Source organism: Malus sylvestris, chromosome 3 (genome assembly GCF_916048215.2).
Source record: "Malus sylvestris chromosome 3, drMalSylv7.2, whole genome shotgun sequence".
Classification (NCBI taxonomy): domain Eukaryota; kingdom Viridiplantae; phylum Streptophyta; class Magnoliopsida; order Rosales; family Rosaceae; genus Malus; species Malus sylvestris.
In genome coordinates, this window is record NC_062262.1 from 6,696,353 (window position 1) to 6,720,984 (window position 24,632).

General features: G+C 37.2%; 3 protein-coding genes and 1 pseudogene across 12 annotated transcripts in view; 2 read left to right on the forward strand and 2 right to left on the reverse strand.

Annotated features, from left to right (window-relative positions):
* The window catches only part of LOC126615402 (uncharacterized), a 27,987-nt gene extending 13,381 nt beyond the window's left edge, over nt 1-14,606 (reverse strand). Inside the window, exon 1 of the mRNA XM_050283222.1 lies at nt 14,460-14,606. The gene's annotated coding sequence lies outside the window, so the exon portion shown is untranslated. The remainder of the gene's footprint in view (nt 1-14,459) is intronic.
* The window catches only part of LOC126615401 (probable disease resistance protein At4g27220), a 40,883-nt pseudogene that overhangs the window by 3,040 nt on the left and 13,211 nt on the right, over nt 1-24,632 (forward strand).
* On the forward strand, nt 9,673-13,570 carry LOC126615404 (uncharacterized). Of its 6 annotated transcripts, none has more exons than XR_007620790.1 (6): nt 9,673-10,739; nt 10,894-11,658; nt 11,792-12,465; nt 12,545-12,709; nt 12,936-12,997; nt 13,312-13,570. XR_007620790.1 is itself a non-coding variant. In XM_050283223.1 (4 exons), exons 1-4 carry the CDS (start codon nt 9,909-9,911, stop codon nt 12,943-12,945), a joined length of 2,280 nt encoding a protein of 759 aa, XP_050139180.1. In that variant the 5' UTR covers nt 9,673-9,908; the 3' UTR covers nt 12,946-13,570. The 6 variants fall into 6 exon arrangements, 1 of the variants encoding a protein (XP_050139180.1); XR_007620791.1 differs by having other exon boundaries at nt 13,341-13,570; XR_007620789.1 differs by having other exon boundaries at nt 12,936-13,570.
* On the reverse strand, nt 12,847-15,842 carry LOC126615414 (uncharacterized). 5 transcript variants are annotated; one of them, XR_007620797.1, is made up of 3 exons: nt 15,169-15,842; nt 13,671-15,009; nt 12,847-13,161 (listed from the first exon to the last, which is right to left on the reverse strand). XR_007620797.1 is itself a non-coding variant. In XM_050283238.1 (2 exons), the coding sequence occupies exons 1-2, from the start codon at nt 15,297-15,299 to the stop codon at nt 14,466-14,468; spliced, it is 675 nt and encodes a 224-aa protein (XP_050139195.1). In that variant the 5' UTR covers nt 15,300-15,842; the 3' UTR covers nt 12,847-14,465. The 5 variants fall into 5 exon arrangements, 1 of the variants encoding a protein (XP_050139195.1); XR_007620795.1 differs by having other exon boundaries at nt 13,648-15,009; XR_007620796.1 differs by having other exon boundaries at nt 12,847-13,408; nt 13,648-15,009.

The following is a 24,632-nucleotide window of genomic DNA, read 5'->3' on the forward strand; positions in this document are numbered from 1 at the left end:
GGGGATTCGCCGAAAAACGCCTCGAAAGCTCCGGCCAAACTTTGAACTTGTCGATCTCCGTGTTCTTACGTCCAAAAACTTCCAACGAAGCACTCCGAGCTTCCTTGGGACCTCACCAAGCTCGCTGTGATCTTGTTTTAGCCTAAATCGTAACCATTTAAAAGATCATGAACAGTACCATTTCACGGGAACTTTGAAACTAGGGTTTTCCGAAGCAAAACTTACTTGAAATGGATACCATCGTGATCGTGAAGTCTTCGGGGTTCCAATGGTGGTGTTAGATTCGTCGTTGGTATAGATTTAGGGTGGTTTTGTGGTGGTCCGTGTGAGTTCGAAGGAGAGGGAGAGAGAACTGAGAGTAATCGTGAGGGAGGAGAGAGAGAGAGTGTGAAGGACAGTATACGGGAAATGGGGAGGGAAATAAGGAATGAGGATCCCACGTGGTCCTTTTCCAATCCCCAACTCTAAACCACAAAATTTTAACCTAAAAATCTAAGTTCCATCCTTATTAAATTCCATTTTATTTTCAAAACTTAGGAACTTAGATAATTATCAACTTGAGCTTCACATACTTAGTATTTCTTAAGGGCAATTTCGTCCATTCACAGCCACGAATGTAATATTTTGAAACGGGCTGTGACAATCTCCCCTCCTTATAGAATTTCGTCCCCGAAATTCCAGCAACCAACTAAATCAACCATACTCCAACAATAGCTTCGGGTAAATCTCTCTCATCCGATTCTCTTTCTCCCACATACTTTTCTACTGAATGATTTCCTTCACAAAGCTTTTACTACTTACTCTGTCTTAATTCTCAGGACCTTCTTTTTCCAATCCAAAGTCGTCCTTGGTTCCTTATCAAGTCGAATCCAATTTAATTCTCAATAGTTACACCATAATCCCATGTGACAAATCTGCCACCTAGTGACAACGCATCAAACACAAAATACATTATGTGCCTTAGCCAATTCTGAAGGCATCACAAACTTGTATGCAACTTCGTCGATTCCTTTAATGATCAAAACGGACTGATGTGTTCAAGACTTATCTTGTCTCCCTTTCTGAATCTTACTATTTCTGTTCATGGTGAAATTTCCAAAAATATCAAACCATTTACCTTACACACTTGATTAGTGGCATATCCATCTGTTAATCTCTTTTGTCATTCCTGGCTACTTTCAGGTTAACTTACTCACCTGAATATTTTGAGGAGACTCATCCATAGTCTCAGTGCCCGCAAGAACTCTTTTGACAACTTCTGTCCAACACAAAGGTGTACTATAAGGTAACTTGGTAACCAAGCTTCTTGTACGCTATCCAAAACTTAGAAGTAACCAACATACTCAAAAACTTAACTGTGTACATCGTCAAAATTGCTTTCTTTAATTCCACATAATTTGGCACATACGTCCCATTCTCTTGCATAAACATACCATCCAATTCTGCCTCGGTTAATTATTGAATTCCTTCGTCAAGCATTTGAGTCTCGAGTACGACCTTACCAAATAGGCCTAACTTGAAATTTAACAAGTATAACTTCTTCTCGATCTTCCATTCTTAATTTTTCTTCCGTTGGTTTTCAATCCACAATATGATACTCTTGGCAAACGTGCCAGATATTAATCTTACTGTAGTCTTCTCACCAAGTGCTTCAGCTAGAACAAACTTTACGATCACCCTGATCGTACAATCATGTTCATTAAGCAATACAATTCACTTTCGCTGCCTCATATCAAATTCCTTCCAAGTAATGGATATTGAAGACTTTTTGGATTCATAAAAAAAATCTTGCATTCCCACTAAAATATAATGTCTCCATAACTTCACAGCAAGAATGGTAATCGTGACTTCCAAATCACCAGTAGGGTAATTCATCCTATGAGATTCCATTTATCGTGAAACGTATGCAATCACCCTAACATTTGCATCAACATGCCTCCAATACCATTCAAGAAACATCACTAAAAATTTATGATTACCACTATCTTCTAGGAATACCAAAATACGTGCATGAGTGAGGAAATACTTCAGTTGTTGAATCCTTTGCTCACAATTTCCTTCCCACTCATACATGACCTCTTTTCTCAACAGTCTCGTCAATGACAAAGCAATGACTGAAAAATCTTTCACAACCATCCAAGATAGCCTGGTAAGCTAAGAAATTCCAAATCTCAATTACGACTCGTGGTTGTTCCAAATTTTAATTTTTGTTACCTTTTAAGGATTCACTTGAATACCTTAAGAATATATAACATATCCCAGAAATGCTGCTTGATTCATCCAACATTCGCATTTGCTAAACTTAGCATACAATCGACATTCTTCCAATCTTTGTTCTACCGACTTAATACGTTTACATGCTCTACTCTGGCTCAGAATATGCCAGAATATCTTCAATGAAAATGATATCAATTATCAAGGCATTATTGGAATACTTCATCCATCAACTCATAAAACCGCATGAGTATCCACATAGCATCACCAAACTTTATAAGGACCATAACAAGTCCAGAAACCATCTTATGATCAACGTCACTTATAATATTCAATTGGTAGTAACCAGATCTCAATTCAATCTTTGAATCTTCGCAATTACTTCTGAGCTGGTTAAATAAACATCAGTACATCACCATGGATAACGGTTCTCAATCGTTACCCGACTCCATTGTCTATAATCAATGAACAGTCTCAAGATCCATTTTCTTCCTCACCAACAAACTGGGGCTCCTCAAAAGTGTTGTACTAGGTTGAATAAAACTTTTATCAACCAATTCCCTCAACTGAATTTCCAATTCCCTTAACTCATCATGAACCAATCTCCAATATAAATTTATACCTGGCAACAAATCAATAGTGAACCTCATATCTCTGCCTGAAGGCAATCCAGGTATACTTTCAGGGAAGACATCAAGAAAAGTCTAACTCTTTCGACATTATTCACACTACTCCAAACAACATCATTTAGCACCACATGAGCTAAGTATTTTTTGACAGCCTTTCGAAAACAATCTCTTTGCTCTCACAGCATAAATAATGGCTGAACTCAATCCACTTTGCATACTTACAAAAGTAATCTCTGGTCATCCAGATCGATGGGAAGTACTGGTTTCCCTTAACATTCCGTCTTGTCACAATTATAACCAACCAATCTAATGGAAATAATTTAACCGACACAATACATACTCTATTACTACTAAGCATTCTGAATAAGTACAAAATAATCTACCGGTTTACTTACTTAATGAATCCACGAATGAGTTATTAATATTACGGTCTGCAGCCCACAATACTGATAAATCATCGTTGTCTCGATAAGTAGGCAACCACTCACAAAGATATAACATTACTATTTTGTCACTCAATGCAAAATACATACACTCGTCTCAACTACATTTATTTACTACTCTCTAGGTAATAACATACATCATAAGAAATATATCAGCCGAAGTCAACTAGAATGACCAATACGGTTGATTCAACTCTTATCTCAATAATACGTCGGCCGGATCCACTCCGCGTGGTCGGTACGGCCGAGCCTATAACTCACAAATTTCGCATGTGTCAATCGAATCCACTTCTCGTGGCCTGTACGGCTGAACATATAACTCATCAAATCTCTCTGTACTCACAGTCAATCCGACCAAACTACTAAGTTTATAACTCTTCTGAATCGACACTATGATATCATGGAAAATTATTGAGTACAACTGATTCTAGGGACGATTCACAATTCTGTGTCCCCTCTGTTCACATAAACACATTCATTAATTTCACACTTCCCAAAGTGTTAATTTTTGTACCTGCAGCACAAGGTACATTTCCTTTACTCGAGACACCTTGTCTCAAATATCTGGGATTACCAGTATATCCATCACTTTTATTCTGACCAGCGACATTAAAACCTCAGCTAGAAGAATTAACTCTACCTTCACTTCTTTCGAAGCTCTAAATCTTTCTATATCCTTGATATGACGAATCATTAACTTTATCGTCTTCTTTTAATTCCCATTCATTTCTTATTCTTCTTTATTCTCGTTGCTCATGTTCTCAGAGTCCTCAAGATTCAACAACATCTAGCATACTCCTGATAAGAACTACAATGGATAGTGGTCACCCAAAATACCACTTCCCTTTTGTCACCCAGCTTAAAACAACATAACACCTCCACCAAATTAACAACAATATCTGGATGGAACGAGGCTAATCTGAAAACTTTCTATAATATCCCTCGATCATCACCTTCCTTGTCTCATATTTGTAAACTCTTGTTTACTACCATCGATAAATGCCGGAGGGATAAACTTTTCCTTTAAACAAGTCCTTAAACTATTCTCAATCGACTGATTCCTCTGGTGACAACAATTCATACTCCTGTTTCCACCAGGATACAAATTCATAACCAAAACCAGGTAGTCGTCTCGACCCCTTGTCAGAAGGAAGATTCCTTTGACTTGCATATTCCGAAACATCTTTTCCAATTGGTTAATCCGTCACTTTGTTCCCTCAGGTTCATCATTTCTCTTAAGTGATTCAAATTCAACTCATAACCCGTCTTAAAATGTCCATTTTTCTAATATACTGAATCACCATAAGAATAGTTTCCCCTAACCCGCTAAATCAGGGAGACTAAGTTCCTCTAACTACGTGGTTTGCTACGAGGCGGTGTAGTTCTGACAGAATTCACTAGAAACTTCTCAAGATGTCCAAGATTGCAACCATGCTCTGATACCAACTGACACATCCCGGCCCGGGGTGGACCACTTCCCGGGCCCGCTCCACCACCGTAGCACGATATTGTTCGCTTTGGGCCCTGACCATGCCCTCACGATTTTGTTTCTAGGAACTCACGAGCAACTTCCCAGTGGGTCACCCATCATGGGAGTGCTCTAGCCCCCTTCTCGCTTAACTTCGGAGTTCCGACGGAACCCGAAGCCAGTGAGCTCCCAAAAGGCCTCGTGCTAGGTAGGGATGGGAATATACATTTAAGGATCGCTCCCCTGGGCGATGTGGGATGTTACATGTACACTTCCATTAAAACTCATATAAATCAACAACAATTTCATATAATTCAAGTTCAACAACACAATAAACTTAAATAAAAATTCAAATATTTTAAACATAATGCAAATGGTATCCAAGCATCAAAACACATTTTCTTGACATTAGGTGGGACTTTGTTGCAAGGTTTCATATCTTTACGGGTTAAAGCTAAATGATGCTTAAGCCTTAAGGTATGGGTCATAGAGGAAAACTAACGAAGATCAACACAAAACTCAAACAAAAGATAAAGATAGAGAAAAATTGAAAAGTTATTTGGTGGGTTTGCTCATTTTCTTGGGTGGAAATGACTTTCAATAGTGTCAACCTGAGCATATTGAGTGGGCCAAAGGGTTGAAGTTGAACCCAACCAACCCACCCAATGCCAACCCCTAGCTAGACATCTGTTTTATTGCACACAAAAAAAAAAATCAACTCAAGAAGCCTAATTTTCAGTGTACTTAGGCGAAATAATCATGAAATTAATCTATAATAAGATTGAAATATGGCAATCGATAATCAAAATATTTTTCGTTCCCCCAATTTTCTTGTTTGGTCAACAATAGAAATTAACTCCAATGTATTAGTTGATTCTTTAAAGTCATACAATTTCAGAATCACACATACCTTGAATTCCTTGTGTCTCAACTTTGAGTTGTCATGTTTCTTGAGATCTTCAACAAAATCCTCAACAAGCAAAATTACTTGCACCTTGACCTCCACCGTTTCCTAGCATAATTATATATCAGTCTTATCACTTTATGTTCTTTTTAATGATTGTTTGACTCGTCCTTGCTAAATACAATTTGTAAATTGGAAAAAAAATTGCTTAACAATTAGTCGCTTCAGTCAACACCAAGTTTTGATATGATTTTTATCTTGTAATCGCCTAGACTCTTATATTTGATCCCACCATAAATGCACATTACCATCTAAACATGAAGCAACCATCTTTCTTCCTAAAATAGGTTGTGTCTTGAAAAGTTTCTCTAGATTCTCTCAACCCACAAGAGAAAACCTTATGCAATCACTTCCTAGGAAGTAGGAGTATCTTCAACATCAACAAGATGAGATTGGCTATGATGAATCTCATAACATGTTATCCCCTTCCATATTTAGTACTCCCTTACGAACATCGTCGCTTAGGGTTTGGCTTCTTCCACAATCGATTGCCACTAGAACAGGGAAAATCCCTTCTCTGTTACTAATTGACACAACAAGAGTGTAAAAAATTAAATACAAACTTTACCAAAGATAATATTTTCTTGAAATCTTCTCAAGCAACCCAAAAATCCCAACAAATTATTTTTGTTCCTCTTTTGCCGTCATATGTAACATTTGAGTAGAGTTTTTATCTCATGCGTCCTTTCTTGTCAAATTTAAAGTGTTTCATTTGCTTTACTTTTCTTCGTAGAAACTCACCTCAATGTTGTCCTACATAAAAAAAATGCACCAACAAACAAAATGTACCAAACTCCAAATATACCATAAAATCCAATGTATCCATATTATAGGTAACTAAACGTACCAATATAATTTATTTTTCTTTTTTATGGCAATGGTAAATCTTCATTTGCTGATCGATATTTATATATATATATATATATATATATATATATATATCTATTTATGAGTTATATTTCTGTAATAAATCTCGTAATTTTTAGGCAATTAGTTGTTCGTTAAGAGACTCATATGTATAGTTTTGTACATAAAATTAATTTAAAATATTTTAAACAAAAGTTTAAAATAAATGGATGTTTAATCTAAAAGTGGTCAACGAGGTATCTAAATTTAAAAGCCTAAAAGAAAAACCTGGTGGAGGTGTGAGGTCTGTGGTAACGGGATGAGGATGGATTAAAAAAAATTATAAAGAAAAATAAAACTAAAAAAGCATCGTGATATCTCGCAGTGCTTATCATATTGCATAAATACCGTACAGATAATGGGGGCATCATAATATAATATTATAGTATATTTCACGAAATAGCTTTCGTGATGTGATATATCACGTTATATTATGCAGTTTTGTGCGATATTTAATACTATGGTAATAAAAAAAACTAAAGAAGAAGTGAAGTAGTTATCCAAGGAAAAAAAAAAAAAAAGAACTGAAGTAAACATACATGTAATAGTTCATTTGTCACATAAGCTTATACTTGTCATGTATTTTGTTTCGTAGATCTTTGTGAATGGTTTCTAGTGATACTAGCTAATTGCTCGTCGAAGTGCAAATTTTTTCTGTAAGTGGTGAAAGAGGTTCTAAATTGGAATCCTAACTCCTCATTTGATAAAATAAAAATAAAAATAAAACATTTGAGGACCTGTGAGGTTCTCTTTAACAAGAGCCCTCATATTTATCCAACAGTAAATTAACTTATATGCTTAAACTATATCTCTTATACCTAATTAAATCTTAAATTACAAAATTAGAAAATACTATAAAAACAACAAAACATTATCTCACTAACTGAGGTCGACGGTATGAATCTTAGAACGTTAAAGTTCTCGCTTTTGTGCCAAGTCTTCGGTTATATCGAAGTACTCTACGTTTTTTTCCTAAAGTCTCTCTCTAAGTCTTCATTTACCCCATTTCTCCTAAGCCTCTATTGTATTTTCTAGCTAGAACATCTATAGGTATTCGTTTTAAAATTAAACCCCCCTCTTCTTTCTCTCTTCCACCTTTACTCCTTTTCTCCTAAGCCTCTATTACATTTTCTAGCTAGAACATCTATAGGTATTCATTTCAAAATTAAACCCCCCTCTTCTTTCTCTCTTCCTCATCTTTTTCCTCTCTTAATCCACCTGACATAATAGGTCCTCAAAGCTCTGCTTAGATTTAAACAGGGAAAAAATATCTGATTATTAATGTTGCTTCTTTGGTTATAGGCACTAGAGCACGAGACTTACACCATTTCCAGCCCTGTCTTTGACTTCAGAAGGAAATGGAAATTGTAATTTCAATTGCCTCAAAAATTGGAGAGTACTTGGTTGCACCAATAAGGGCAGAGTTTGGCTATTTGATTAATTACCATTCCAACCTCGAAAGTCTTAAGGGTGAGATAAAAAAGCTATTTGAGAAGAAAGATAGAGTGCAAGGATTGGTAAATGCTGCCAAAAGGAACGGTGAAGTTATCAACCCTGATGTTCAGAGTTGGCTAACGAATGTCAACGACTACATGATCCAAACAGTGTCGCATTTTGAGGTTGAAATCAACAAGAAACAGCGATGTATGTATCGATGGAGCTTGAGTCGGAAAGCATATAAGATTACAAAACATGTTCTTCAGCTCCAAAACGAAGGAACATTATTCAATGATGTGGCCCTTCCTGCACCTCCACGAGAGATATGGTCAACTTTCAAAGAAGGTTTTAAGGATTTTGAGTCCAGAATGGCAATCATGAATGAGGTGATAGAGGGTTTGAAGAAGGAAGAAGTACGAATGATCGGGATTTGTGGAATGGGGGGTGTGGGTAAAACCACAATGGCAAAGGAAATTATCAAAAGATTGGCAGAACTGAAACTGTTTGACAAAGTTGTAATGGCAACTGTGTCTCAAAGTCCGAGTACTAGGATGATTCAGGCGGAAATTGCAGACCAAATTGGTTTGAAATTTGATGTGGAATCCGACTCTGGAAGAGCAGGAAGGTTACATGGGAGACTCGTGGAAATAAAGAGGATCCTGATAGTATTAGATGATTTATGGACAGAGCTTGATTTTGAGGCTATAGGACTTCCTTATGGACATGCTCATCAAGGGTGCAAAATCTTGTTGACATCACGAGATATGGAAGTCTGCAACAGGATGGGAAGTCAACAAATTACTGAAGTTCCGATTTTAACAATAGAAGAATCATGGGAGCTCTTTAGAGAAATGGTAGGTGAAACCTTCGATGATCCTGATTTACGCTCCATTGCAAAAGAGGTCATGAATGAATGTGGATGTTTGCCTATTGCTATTGTAACTGTTGGAAAAGCCCTACAAAAGAAAGGGAAGCATGAATGGGTTGATGCCCTTAAACAGCTGCGAAATTCTCTCCCCGAGAACATCCCTGGACTGGACGCCAAAGTTTATTCAAGCATAAAATGGAGTTATGATAGATTGGATAGTGATGAAGCCAGATTGTGTCTTTTACTTTGTTGTTTATTTGAAGAAGATTATGATATTCCAATTGAGTATTTGGTTCGATATGGGTGGGGTCGAGGATATTTTAGCAGCAGCGTTACTTTGGAAGAAGCAAGAAATAGAGTGCGTTCTTTGGTTGACAAACTACAAAGAAGGTTTTTGTTGCTAACTAGTAAAGTGCAAGATGCTACAAAAATGCATGATGTAGTGCGCGATGTTGCCATATCGATTGCTTCAAGAGATCCACATGGATTTTTGATAATCAGTCATGCTGAAAAGAATGGGTGGCCAAATTTAGCTACATATCACCATTGCACTACGATCTCACTTGTTCGCAATCTGGAGATTCCAGCGGGTTTGAAATGCCCACCAACAGTTCAGCTTCTACAGATGATGGATGGAAGTTTTTCACAAGGTAGCATGGACATCATTTGTAATGCGATGAAGGAACTGAAGGTTTTAGCTTTGGTGTGCATATGTTCAGATTTCTCACTACGAGTGCTGAAGAACCTGCGGACCTTGTGCCTAGATAATTCTAGTCTCTGTGGCTTGTCTAATGATGTTATTGGGGATTTGGAGAATTTAGAAATCCTCAGCTTTCGTGGTTGTGATTCCTTGCATGAGTTGCCGAGGGAAATTGGACGACTTAAACAACTAAGGTTATTAGATACGACAAATTGCAGGTTTCTTCGGGTGATTCCACATGGTATCTTCTCCAGCTTATGTAGACTTGAAGAGTTGTATATGCTTAATAGCTTTAATAGATGGGAACTTGCTACAGGAGGAGAAGATAAGAGGATGGCAAGCATTGCTGAGGTGATGTCTCTGTCTGATCATTTGAAGGTTCTAACCATAGAAATACCCAGTGTCATCCACTTGCTGCCGAAAGACGTAATCTTGAAAAGCGTACCAATAAGATTCAATATCCACATATTCAATATCCACATGGAACATCTCAGATTGAATTACCACATAGAATTAAGTTGTGCATTCGAAAATAAGTTGGCGATTGGTAAAGGTGATGCAAGGGAGTTGATGGAGAGTCAAGCAGTTAGACTTTTGTTGAAAAAATCTGAAGATTTGCAATTGTCCGCGGTTGATAATTTGTATGTCCTCACTGATTTAGACCAAGAGGGATTTCAACACTTGAAATATTTACATGTTTCCGATTTTCCAAATACCGAGTATCTTGCAAATGGAACAAGTGGGACCCAGCATACACTTTTTCCTCGCATACAGACACTTTTTCTCTGCGGGATGGCGCAATTAAAAGCAATATGCCCCAACGACCAACTTTCGAAGAGCTTTTTTACTAATCTAAGATCTCTTAATTTGTCATTTTGTGAAAACTTAAAATATGTCTTTTCACTATCAGTAGCAAGAAACTTGATACAACTCCAGAACTTAAATATTTGTCAATGTGTTCAAATGGAAGAAATTGTCTCAAAGCAGCGGAGGGAACATGAAGAGGCAGCCGATATGATAGCTTTCCATAAATTAACCAATCTGAGACTCTGGAGTCTAGATAATTTCGTCGGTTTCTTCCAAGCCAACAAGCAATACTCCAACCAAGAGGTATGTCTTACCCTCCATATATATCTGTGATGGCTGAGCAGATATGGCAATATTTCATTTGATTAATAGTGATAGTTAGGAAATTTAAAATTGTTTCTTAACACTTAAGTTGGTCTATATTTTTTCTTAAACTGAGAATGCATTTTTTTTTAAGGTAACAATGCCAAAGGATGAGCATCAATCTACAGGAATATTTGAAAATGCAGTACTTCCATCAAAGTGTATTTCTTGGTTACAAAGTTTAGAAGAGGTAACATTGATAGATATGAAGCATATGGACGTGTTATTTGATCTAAAAAGCGACACAGTTATGGATGGGCAGACAGTACTTCCAATATTTTCTCAGTTACGTAAGTTGGAGATAGAAAATTGTTCGTTTACACACTTGTGGAAAAACATTGCGTCTGGATTTCAAGGCTTCCAAAATTTGAGATGTTTGAAAATGTTTGCTTGTTTCGGTCTAGAATATGTGTTCTTGCATTTAATTGCCAGGGAACTTTTGAATCTTGACGAGGTAAGCATATTAGAATGTCCGAACATGGAAACTATATTCAGAATCACAGAGGAAAATGAAGAAGAGGCGACAAAAGACATGATTTTGTTTCCAAAACTGAACACATTTGAACTAGTAGACCTGCCTCGTCTCACAAGTCTTTGTCCAGAGGGATTTACATTTTTATGGTCATCCACAATAGATATATTTGTGATAGGATGCGAGAAATTGAAGACATTGGGTGCTGTAATTCCACAGAGAAACAAGTTAGAGAAGAACATTGAGAAGGATTCAATAACTCATGATTTCAACACTTCTCCAACACGTTCATCAAATTGGTGCCCTGCTGGATGTGGATGTACACCGTATTCAAGAGCAAACGCTCACCGCTGCATTGAAATATTGCCACGTCCAATTAACCTGGAGGTAAGCCTTTAAGTTATAATCGCGAGCTACAATTGATATATAATTGTTTTTGTCGTTAATATCAAATGATGTTTAATTAGCATGCATCTTGCTGTTTATAATTAGCAATAATATTTGATGTTTAATTTTCTAGGTTACACCAACTAATCTTGAGGGCTCAAATGATAATGATAATCTCGAAAATCTTCAAGTAAGCAACTGTGCGTCATTAGAAGTGATTTTCCAAGTCAAGGGACCAAGGCATGAAGAAAATATCCACTCCATTGAAGCATTCAATGAACTGAGGATGTTGGGTTTACATTATTTGCCAAGCTTAACAAGTATTTGGGAAACGGGTACTTCACAACCGATGTTCACAGGCGGCAGCTTCGGAAACTTGAAATCGTTGGACGTCGTTCATTGTAACCAGTTGAAATATTTGTTTTCGTCTTCCATAGCCAAACTTCTTGTCAGTATAGAGGACATAGAAGTTCAAAACTGTGAGCAAATAGAAGAAATCGTTGATGCAGAAGAAGAAACTGATGAAATAATTGCATTACCTAAATTGAACTCCCTCAAGCTTGGAAATCTGTCAAACCTCAAGTATTTTTGTGGTGAAGCTTATAGTTTGAAGTTGCCGTCTTTGGTGTCATTGAGGGTTATTAATTTGCAAAATTTCAAGATATTTGCTCCTAAGCTTATTGACACACATCCCCTACTGCAAGTATACATCATGTCGGATCCGAATCGACCATACATCATGTTGGAACGACCGGCTGAATGGATGGGGGACCTCAATGCCACCGTGAGGAATATTTACGACACAAGGTGTGCTTTAATTTAAGGTTTTAATTTCCAGTCAGTTTTGTGTCCACTCGAAAAATCATGTCATCAATGTACAACCTAGGAGACCCAATATATTGAAGTTAGTGAAAGCGGCGGGCTCACGGCGAAACCCAATATAGGGGTTCCTTTCAGTTGTATGTAAACGTAGAGATGACATGGTCTTCTGAGTGGACTAGGAGTATTTCTCCTAATCGATGACGTCAATATACAACCTTCTGAGACTACGGTAATGCTTCAAGCTGCTTGTTCCAACTCCTTCAATTCTTGATGCATGTGTGGGATTTCTAATGTTTTTACGAAGGACTGAATAATAGCTACGTTGATAATTTACAGCAAGTGAGCTATATATTCTCGATCTTAATATTCAACCAACAAATAGGTTATGTTTTATTTTTATTTTTTTAAACACGATTATATCTCAAAAAAACACCTGTCTTTTATTTCTAATACAGGAAAGAATGAAGCTGACGGAATTTTATGCAGATTATATACAATTGAATGATCAAGGACAGAGGTTAGCATGTTTCCATCTCCAACTTGTTCTAGGGTTTAGTATAAACTGATGAAAATATCCATCTCCAACAAACAGTAATACATACGCCATACCATTATCTGAACAATCTGAAATTCTTTTGTGCTTTCCTCCTCCCTTTGTTTTGTTAGCATGTCTCACCTGACCTACAACAAGCATAACCGGCCGTTTTGGAAAACACATGTACAATAAGCATAACCGTAGTGCTAAGTGGCTTTTCTATTAGTCCTTAAAAACGCTATTTTCGAAAACATGTATACAATAAGCTAAATTGTCTCAACTTACTTCAATTTCAGTGATTTCGAATATTTTCCAATGCATGCAGGAGCAGGACAAGAGTTTAAAGAAGGTTGAGGAGGTTGTGAATAGAGTGTGGCTTCAGCTATTCGTTTGCTATCATATGTACAAACCAATAAAACGTCATTTGTTTCATCAGTTTCATTCCAAAATGCTTACTTATATATGTTTGCCTATTCAATGTATAATTAAGAAATTTCGATTGCAATTATTACTGTTTGTTTCTAAATTGTTATTATATATTAGTGTTTGTTTATTGGTGCTTGAGGTTGATTATATTCTTGCACTTCAATTTCAAAATTTATAATGATAATTTGGAAATGAGAATCACCAACCTTCATTTGAGCAACAACATTACCGACATAGTCAGGACTCTTGACTTCCCGGATGCATCCAAGTTGCAGTCTTTTTCTTGACTTCCTGGATGCTGAAGAATGTGTAGATGCAGCTGCAGTCATCATTTTTGGAGGTATTTAACTTCTTCATTGTGGCTGCAAGAATGGCAATGCCATTGTCAACCGCAAATGTGAAAAGGGGCACACCATTCTTAACTGCAACTCGTACAAGAGCTTGAACTGCTGCGGATCCATTCTTCTTCACCATAGCCGACTCGTTGACATTAATTGTTCTGCAATCAGTCATACCTAGTTTTACCTAGTTTTACTTTCAGCTTCAGAAGGAAAAGGACATGAGAGTTTCATTGGGTCTATCTGAATATCTTCCCCGGGTTGCTTTTGCTGCTCTTTGATGAAACAGTTTCATTGAATCAGATGGATTGAAACACCAGAATCATTGCTTTCAGGACAATCTCTAGGCAAAAGAAGAACAACTTTCTGGCATCCTTGATGTCTCGTTCAGAATCATTGCTTTTGCTGCTCTTTGATGAAACAGTTTCATTGAATCAGATGGATATCTCGTTCAGAATTTTCTGAATAAGATTTATGTAAGTTCTGTGACTTGTTCATTAATTCATCATAAGTTGTAATTTAACCGTTCCAATGGACTTTTCCAGCCCATTCAAAGTGCTACTACCGTCGGCTTTAAGATCTTGAAACTTTTCAACCCTTTTTCTAAAACAGTTGACGACTTCAGAATGGCCTTCTATTGGAGATTTCATGAAATGAGATTCCAGTGAAGGATGACGCACCTGTGGTCAAGCAGGAGAACAACTGTGGCCTCGGCTAGAAGGGGTTGATGATTCATCTGTCGAAAAACATGAGGTTGTATTACTACTTGGCGGTGAATACCTGCTACTTCCGTATGGCATCTGTTTATGGCTATGCTGCCATTTTTCTAGGCGCCCCCAGTCTAGGACACCGATATTTAAAACTTTCTCCTGAAGGTTTTTTCCCCTCTCAAGATAACTTGGCAACTTTGACATGTACTTAATAAGCTCATCTTCTTCCGTTTTCCTTTTACTAATCCGCTGCTTTTGGTTGTGCCCAACAGAATCAGGTGGGATAGCATTTATATTCTTTGTACTCTCATGATGGAGATGAGCATAGGACAAACGAGGCTTTCTTGATTTGGACTTATCTTCTTGGTTTAAGCTTGCAGTTATTGGACATGATACGCTTCCAGACGTTCCTACAGATTGGTTATCATTGAAATTCCTTCTGGGTTCTAAATAGCCATTCATGGTGCTATCTGCAATGTCAGCCACACAGTTGCACTGAATCACAAAGATGCTGGCCAATCTGCAGATAAAAACGACGACAAAGTTGAATACGGCAGCCCTACAAATTTTAATACTAAAACAAGGTTATTCAATATATTACTAGCAAACAACAGAGAGACATGCTAAACACTGTTCTTTCCTCGCTAACTATATTGGTTAATCGACAAATGAAACATACCCGTTACACCAATCAAGAAGAAAATTAACAAAGTCACAGCCTTTTAAACAAGAAATACACCAAGTTGAGGTCTGCCTAGTAAAGCAACCTGAAAAATCGTGGAAGCGCTCCTCCATAACTTCTCCCAACATTTTAGAACATGACACACATTCTAATTGCAGTATTTACCATAACAACACCAGAACTCAGGAATCTATCACATCCTCTTTTCCAGGAAACTCCGTAACGAAAAAACAGCGAAAGCACAATACAGCATGTATCTAAATCTTGATTCTACACTCATGACTCGTTGGGTCGGCATACATAGTTGAGTAATAAATGCAGACAATTCCCATAATGTAGTAAACAAGATAGGCACCCACATATTCAGATCTTACAATCACAGCGAGAAAAATGGCACAAACGAACTCAATAATCTCATTTTCCAATTAGCTACACATATATGCCCTTTAATCCTCAATCCGAAACAGAAAATTCCGAAAAACTGTCTTCCACAAAACACAATTGCAGCACAAGAGACTTGAATAGCGTGAAACTGAAATCTCAATGCAACAAGACAATTGGGGAGCGGTATGTTGACAAACAGGGAAAGCAGAGAAGCAAATTCAAAACCAAGAACTTTGGTGGTCATTGGAAATTTGAAACCCCAACGAAAAAATCAAAGATAAGGTAAAAACGACCTGTCGTCGGCGGCGGCGTCACCGTCGCCGCTAAGCCTAACGGAAACGACAAAGCTCGCCTTCTATTCCACAATCAGAACCATAACGCCCTGCCCCGTTTGGCAATGAGAAGGAAACCACGGGGAAAAAAACAACATAAAGCTGTTTGGGATAAAATCTGAATTTTGGGATAAAATCTGAATTTTGGGCCAGAGAGAAAGTCGGCCCAAACCCAAGGCCCAGAGGAAAACTTAGGAGGCAGGAAAGAGGCTTTCGGCTGGGCACAAGTTACAAAGGCCACCTGCTTACCTGCTCAAAGACCACAGGGGGTAGGTTATTCAGTCACTACACAGCCCAATAAAGTACTTTATTGGTGGCATTCATGTAAAAAAGCTAGTGAGTCATCACCAAACCGCATTCGGGCACCGCTATTGCTACAGGAACCCAAGCTGAAGTCGTCTATAAAAGGAGGAAGAGAAGACAGAATTAAGGACACTCAAACAAACAAACAAAAGCCAAAACTCTGCTCAAGCCAGATTTGCCTTCAACGAAGCTGTAGTCAGCACAAGCCTTCATCCCATTCGGGATAAACCTTCCCAAACCCCTGTAATAGCTCTGCTACCTTGTTCATGGTGGTATCGATTCATTTTGTATCCTCTTCTCCCCCGTCAACCCCTCTAAAAGCTTTCAGACCTCTGACAGAGCCACAAAGATAGATTTTGTAAGAAGTTCAGCCTTGGCCGATAAGGTTCAAACTTACCCGACTATCTTTGCTCTGTCTTTGTCTTTTCTTTCTTTTAAAAGCACAATAACATGTTATATATTCCCAGTTATATACAAGTTATTTCTAGCAAAGTCATAATGAAAATGAGTCTTCAGCACTTGGATCCGATCTGAATCGCGTCAGAGTTCAAATCAGATCTCTAAGTCTTAAGCCCGGCGGGCATGTAATTTAAAGATCAGTTTAAAAGTCCTTGGCCTCAAGGCATAAAAAAGAACTCTATGTGGACTCAACCCATCCACGACAATCCTTGATAAGCGAGAAGTCCGAAGTTACTTGGGGCGCTAGTAATCAATCTATTTCTCCGTTTTGTTGCTATTATATCTTGATTCGTAGAAAAGGCTTAAGCATGGAGTGAATTCTGATAGAAAGCCTCAAGGCCTACACCTAAGGCCCCACGAAGGCATCTATTTAGCTTCATTTCATGTTGTGGTCTAGTTGGTCCGAGTATAAGGATTAACTCTGATGGGAAGCCTCAAGGCCTATACCTAAGGCCCTACAAAGGCACTCATTTGGGTTCGTCCTACCTCTTGGATTCAGATAATCAAAAGTATAATAGTGATAAGACTCTGGCAACCATAAAAGACCAAATATGATACATCCAAGCGCTGGTTTAGTTTGATAGGAAGCCTCAAGGCCTATACCTAAGGCCTCACAAAGGCACCTGTTATATCTAACTTGGTTTCTCGGGCGTATACATATTCAGTCAAAGCTTAACACCCATTCAACATCTGCCATACTGAAGATGGCAGTGGCACGCCTGAGCACGACAAAGTTAATCTTGATTGTGAGCCTTAAGGCCTACATCTAAGGCCCCACAAAGGCACCCTTTCAAATTAACTCTGTCCTTCTCTTTCAGAACTGCCCGACGAGCCTTGCCCGAAGTGTGTCTTGCCCGACCAAGATCTGCCCGACAAAGGCTTGCCCGAGCAAGCCCGAGAAGAAAGCAGAAGTACGACAGATACCCTCAACCGACGCCATTCTCCCAGGGGAGCTGTGTGCTCGTCCGCCAGGAGATTCCTGCAACGAACAAAAGCTGTAAAGGAGATATTTTTTTCTCACTTTCTCAGCTGCCAAACAGTAAGTGAATATCTCAACCCCTTTGGCAGTTAAAACGGAATCTCGTTTTCATCGGACGGCTGAGAGGAAGCCCGGATGATCGGGCGGTCACATCAGATAAGGCTCCTAGGAGAGAGGCAATATGTTCATGGGTCCCACTTTTTAAAGGGCATTATAGGTGAGTCCAATACAGGTGAAGGAAAGTAATGTTACACTTATTATTTAATTGTATCATCTTTCGAATATAGATGGGTTTACTAACAAATATGATTTTCATCCCTATTCGAGACATGATATATGACACAATTAGAGCATGAGAATAATTTTTTTTTAATACTTTCCACCTTTTGATCTCGGCTCCAATTTTTTTTGGCCAAGATCTGGTCTCCTATATGAAGAAAAATGCTCATGATTTTGGTGATGAATTGTTGTTTCTAAAAGCCCTCAACGAACATAGAGATTTTTTAGAGCGCAAGAACACGATGCTGTACATTAAATATAATAACACTATTGATTAGAAATTTAAAAAAAATTCAACTAAAAGTATTATGACACTAGTGTATCGAGTCAAGTAGTGACATAATAAAATTCTAAATATATATCATTGATTACTTAATGACATTTATCCCTAAATAAATATGATGGAGTAAACAGAGAGAAAAAATCTAAATTTCTTTAGTTTTGATGAATATAATACTTGGATACTGATTAGTCAGTATCCATTTTACTCACTAACTAATGTGGTCCCATGAAAACAAAACATGGGTTAAATATTTAAGTTTCATAACCAAGTAACCAAACACCCCTTTCTTTTTATAAACCTGTGACCAAACGAACTTTATCTTCATCCTTCGGCAACTTGTAAATTTTCCAATTCTGCAAATCTTTCTCCAGCTACCTCCAATCTTCCAAGTCTGCTAATATTCCAAATATTAATCCTCCGCCCACCTCCAATCCCTCTCTTCTACACAAACCGCGACTTTCCCCCGTCGGAAACGACACTGATTGTTGAGGACGACCTCCAGTTGTTCCGGAGAGTCTTGTCTCGCGATTGCAGAAGTCATGACCTGGGTCCTGCAGACGGTGGCGGAGTCGATGAGGTAGCGTGGTCGCGGACTTGTGGCTGCGGAGGGCGGAAGATTGAGTGGACGAAGAAGATCCATGTTTGGTTACGGGTTTAAAGGGTAAATTCTGTTTGGTTACAAAGATTGCAAAGGTACAAAGCCATAGAATACGGGTAAAAATGTGGGTAAAAATGTGGCTTCTTGTATTTTTCAACATGTCGCTCTAGTTTCCTCTAATATCTAATACAAAATAACTTAACTGTGAATATGAATACATTCATATTCTTACAAAATTATTGAAGCGTAAATAGTAGAAACCATTAATTCTTTTCATTTTTTTTCACAATCATGTTAATGATATGTGTATTGACAAAATAAAATGTTAATGATAGGTGTGGGATTAGACATACAAAGTTGGTGTGATGATACGATGTTTTGTTCACGCCAATCACCAAAGGTGGAGGAATTTGAATTTCGATCCTCCCTTCTGTTTATGTTGGGCTTTGTTTTACCTTTTTGTTTGGGTTTGTACTTCTGTTGTCTTGCCCTTGCTGGGAGATGGGCTTGGAAATTTTGGTTTGGTAGCCATGTAGTTTTTGAAGTTTTCCCAACGAAAATGTGAAGTTTTCTCAGAAATTATCGTTTTCATTTTTGCGCTTAAGGGAGAGCATTGTGTGTGTTGGTCGGGTTGAACTTCAATGCGTTTGTTAAGTTCGGGTAGACATTATTAAAATTAGGGGTGATCATTTTGGTGGGTAAACTGGCCAACCTGACCAATCCACCTGATATGGGTTGGTTTCTAAACATTTAAATTTTATTTTTAGGTAAAAACCCGACCACCCGTTTAATAGGTGAGTTGTACTAGGTTGAAAAATTAATCCGATTAAAACTGACCACCCAAATAACAATAATTCTTAAACGTGTATGTGTGTGTGTGTGTGTGTGTATTAAAGTATATTAGATGGACATCTACATAAAAATTCAGTAACTTTTAAATGCACTTGTTTATCGATACTGATTTGAATAGTGAAATCTATGTATTAGTACCATGTTGTAATATAACAACATCAAATTCATATGAATGTTAGTATTAATTATTTGTCTCCCATACTTACATTAGAAATAAAATAGAGAATTTTAACGGAAATCTACCGGTACTATTCATTTTAACGAAAAATCACATTTTTACACTAAAAAATCAATTTTGGTATTATTCACTTTACCCTTTATTTTGTCTTATCGTTAAAACTCAAAGTTTTTAAACCATTTTAATTAGTTTTCTTAATAAAAAAACTAATTAAGCCCAACATGTGGATCCCGTCCAACCCAACCCGTCTAAGAATAGTTTGCGTGAGTTGGTTTGCCAATTTGGTTCTACAATGAGTCGGAACAATTCCAAATCGAGCCTATTCAGTTAGCTAAGAAGTTGAAGTCCAACACAACCAACCTACCCGATACCAGTGCCCACCCCTAATTGAAATTCATTGCCATCTAAGAAAATGGGCAAACACACACACCCAAGCCATTAGGTGGGTTGGGATTAAGTGAATTATTTCTTATTCCTAATTTGAGGAGGAGTGATAAATAATTTAAAATTCATGTAATATTAAGCGTAAATCATGTGAATTTGGTGTCCGCTACATGTTTACTTAAATTTAACTAGCATTTGCCTACACACTTTATGTGTATGTGTATGAACACATTTTTTTAGAAAATGAGAAGGAGAGAGCGAGAGAGGGAGAACGTGGGGGAGTGAGAGGTTTTTGTTTTGGTTTTTTATTTATTTATTTATTTTTATATAAATATTGAAGGTATTTTAACATCACCTATATGTGAGGCTTTAATAAAAAACAGTAAAATTTGGACTTATGAAATTACATTATTGCCCATCATTTTTTTGTGTGATAGAAGACTAATTTGTCTTTTCATCATTTTTTCGGTTGACAAAGAGGGTTTTATTAATTAGTAGAGATTCTTATACAAGGAAGAGATAAGATTCCCACATCATACATAAAATCTGTAACTTGAAAATTGGATCATATGTCTCTAAAACAACCAAATAACAAAGTTGGAAATGAGCTAAATAAATACTATCTAGCTAATGGCCCAATCGATGTAGTGTGAGTGCAAAGGAGCCTAACACCTTAGATTTTTCATGGCATGAAATGAAAAATTGTTGTTGGTGCTCGTGCTCATCCCCATCCTTACTAGATTTGTGAACTCCGAGTCTACAGTGGTTGGTCGGGTGAATCGAAGGTTAATTTGGACCCATTCTTTGATCGATTGAAAATGATGCAGGTTGACCCGAGTACGAAGCTCCAACCCTATCATATATAGATCTATTTGTCGAGGCTTGTTTTTGCCTCTTCCTTGGTTGTTGATGGCAGTGGCGGGAGTTCTTGCGGCAAAGGATTAGTTAGGGTTACTAGGATTTGTTTTTCTATTTTCAGCTTAAATCCTTGCTTTGGAATTTTTATTTTGTTGTTTAGCTGGTCCTTAGTTTTACTTTTGTGCTTAACTTTGTATATTTCAATCTTTTTATTTTTTAAAATGGGGACAACTGATGACAAATCACGGTTATTCACTCCTTCCGACGGTTGGGATGACTCACAGAGACATTTCAGCCTCCCTCTGGCCACAAGTCTGGCTTCCTTTTGTGCTTAATTTTGTATTTCAATCTTTTTATGCACCTTTCTGTTTTGTTAATGAATTATCATTTCAAAAAAAAAAAAAAAAAAACACTAAGCAGATGCATTACTTTTCTAGGACTCATGACCATTCCAAAACACATAGGTTTGTATAACATCTTATTTAATATGTTATATTGCTGACGGTTCCAAATTCTTTTTGAATCGTTATCATACCAAAAAATAAAGAAAAAAGAATTGACAAACATTCAAATACCATAAAAAAAAAAATTAGAATTGTTATTTTATGTATTTACTTAATAGTGATTAGGATTTGCTTTGTTCTAAATCGAGGGTGGTAGTAAGTTCATGAGCTTGAAGACAAAGATTTTTAAGTTGTAGGTTATATTAGGGCATATAAATCATTTGATGTTAAGACATATAAGTTACTGCATTTTAGAATTTTAAAGGAAGTGTATTCAACAAATTTGTGGAGTGTTAATAATTAAAACAGCCCTCATCTAATTTCAATAAAAAAAACTGTAAACACGGAAAATTCCTGAAAAGAAAGAGACAAGAACGACGTGCACAAACAAATATTTGTATTTAGATGATTTTGGGTTACAATCTCTCTCTATTTTGATCCTCTGATTCGATCTCCGTAAGGTGTGTATTTGTGGATGTTTCGTTGATCCAAGGACCGTTGAGGCTTGATCTTGGATGAACTGTTGGAAGTTTCTTCAAAGGGCCGTGGGCTTGATCTTTGAAGGTGGATTTGAGCGGATCTTCAAGGAGCCGTTGGGGCTTGATCTTGAAGAACAGTGATGAACGGATCTTCAAGGGCTTTTGGGCTTGATCTTGAAGAACAGTGATGAACGGATCTTCAAGGGCTTTTGGGCTTAATCTTGAAGAACGGTTGGATATGTGTGGATTTGTCGACGTTTGTTGATCCAAAGGGCCGTTGGGGCTTGATCTTGGATGAACGGATGATGAACGATGGTGCTTTCTTCAAGGGCCGTCGGGGCTTGATCTTGAATTGGTGGAAGTTCTTCAAGGGCCGTTGGGGCTTGATCTTGGAAGAAGGAAGAACGAAGAACGAAGAACACTTTCTTCAAGGGCCGTCGGAGCTTAATCTTGAATTGGTGGATGATTGTTGATCCAAAGGGCCATTGGGGCTTGATCTTGGATGAACGATGAACGAAGAACGAAGAACACTTTCTTGATTCTTCGGGAACCTGGATGCTTGAGAGCTTCAGAGTTTCAGAGCTTCAGAGCTTCAAGGTGTAATATGAATTCGTTCCCCCCCCCCTTTCAAATGAATGAAATTGGCTTGTATTTATAGAATTTTCCAAGGCCTAATTTTGAATATAATATCCCAGATGAAATAAGTCGTTTCTGCCAGGTGTTGACACGTGTCCTATTTGATGACTTTTCCAACTCATTTCAATTTTCGTTGAGTCACACGCTACGTGTAAAATTTATGTAATACATGAGCGTTGACACTTTGATTTATCGGTCAACATTTATTTATCGAAATTTCGATATCTACAAAAACAAGAGAAAAAGAGTAAAGTTAAATTTCAGTAAAAAAGCGGCCGAGTCCAATCAAGCTCATAAAGTTTTTATGAAAATCTTATATATGGACTTCATCAATTAAGCAAAGCCGTCTCAAGCTCATAAGTTAGGGAATTTTTGTGGTGCTTCAGAATAACTGATAATTCAGATTTTTTTTTCAAATATTAGATCTTTGGACAAAAAAAAAAACAAAGATCTAACGGTTAAAAAGAACCATAGAATTTTTGCATAAGCTAAATTACAATGGTTTGGATCAGTTTTTAACCTTCTAAAGTAAGAATCAAACTGGTGACTTGTGCTTAATTGTATAGCAAGTAAGCCCTGTTTTAATAAAAACGTAAAATCAAGAAACTAAATCCCAGAAAGAAAATAAATATGAAATTATTTAAATAAACATCAAACTTTCTTGAAATTCCAGCTCGCACTTGGCCCATTTCCATGTATTTGTTCTTGTTGTCCCCTTTGAGTTTAAATATTATGGCCTGCTCCAGCAAAAAGTTACGCTAACTCGGGAAACCTGAAAAGTTCATCCACTTCAGAATATGCCAACAAATAACCTATTAGTGCACATGTTATCAATTCTCCAATTATTATTTTTGATTAAATATCGTTTTCTAATAAATTTATTGCATCCTAAATAGCCCAAGTTTCATAGTTCATCAACATAGAGAATTGGCTAACCCGAGTAGTGAATTGGTGAGCTGCATGGTGATTGTGGTGAAGACGACGTGTGTCAACATACAGAGTCTTATTGAGACAACATGTGTTTTGCTTGGGTTTAATGTTTGAATTGAAACGTACGAATGAAATGAGTGCATGAAAAACTTTTCTTTCATCAAATCAATTGAGTTTATATGATTTTCGACACCAACAATTATACGGAGGCTAGAAATCATTTATATTATCGATACTTATGCGTGCAATTGTACATTATGAGAAGCTTCATAATGGTATGTGGTGTGATGATACAAGATTTTATTCATGTTAAATGTGCATAAAAAAGTGTGAAAAAACTAGAGGAATTTTAAATTTTCCAAATCTTGTGGAATGGCGAGAGATATTTTTTTTCAGTCTACCACGTGTTATAATATAAGTGGTAGAACGGATATATTTCTCAGTATCATTCCATTTGTACTATGACACGTAGTGTATCGACTTGTATTCCGGGTACCCTTACAAATTTATCTAACAAGGCATGGAAATCTCAGGTTAACAATATAGTATGAAATTTTTATAACTATGGGAGTAAGTGTCATACCATTAAATTTAGGATCTTCCACAAATCATTTAGCTACGATTTGAATCACCCAACTACATCAGTAAACCCATGTATTGTCCCTAGGGAAGGAGACCCCGCAAGGCCATGTATTGTCCCTAGGGAAGGAGACCCCGCAAGGCCATGTATTGTCCCTATGGAATTTGGGGTTTCTTAAGCAATGCATCCAATTCTTCCAAAGGTTTCTTTAGCAATGCATCCAATTCTCTTTCGCTTTGTCTTTTTAATTCTTGTTAAAAGAGAATTACCTCCTCTTTAAGCAATGCATTCTTACATTGGAATCACCTAGTATTCAAGTAATGCTCGTTCGATATTTTTTTTGGTCATATTGTTAGGAAACTCTTATTAACTCTTCCCAATTGAAGTTTTCTTATATTTTTGCATTGCTGAGGTAACATAACATGTCTTCCTTGTGCATGCTAG

Bases quoted from the DNA above. Each gene is read 5' to 3' on its own strand.
- LOC126615404 (XM_050283223.1), top strand. From the start codon at position 9,909: ATGCTTAATAGCTTTAATAGATGGGAACTTGCTACAGGAGGAGAAGAT. The intron at 10,740-10,893 runs GTATGTCTTACC...TTTTTTTTTAAG, and splicing joins AGCAATACTCCAACCAAGAG to GTAACAATGCCAAAGGATGA. The intron at 11,659-11,791 runs GTAAGCCTTTAA...TTAATTTTCTAG, and splicing joins CACGTCCAATTAACCTGGAG to GTTACACCAACTAATCTTGA.
- LOC126615414 (XM_050283238.1), bottom strand. From the start codon at position 15,299: ATGTTGGGAGAAGTTATGGAGGAGCGCTTCCACGATTTTTCAGGTTGC. The intron at 15,010-15,168 runs GTATGTTTCATT...TTTTATCTGCAG, and splicing joins CTTCTTGATTGGTGTAACGG to ATTGGCCAGCATCTTTGTGA.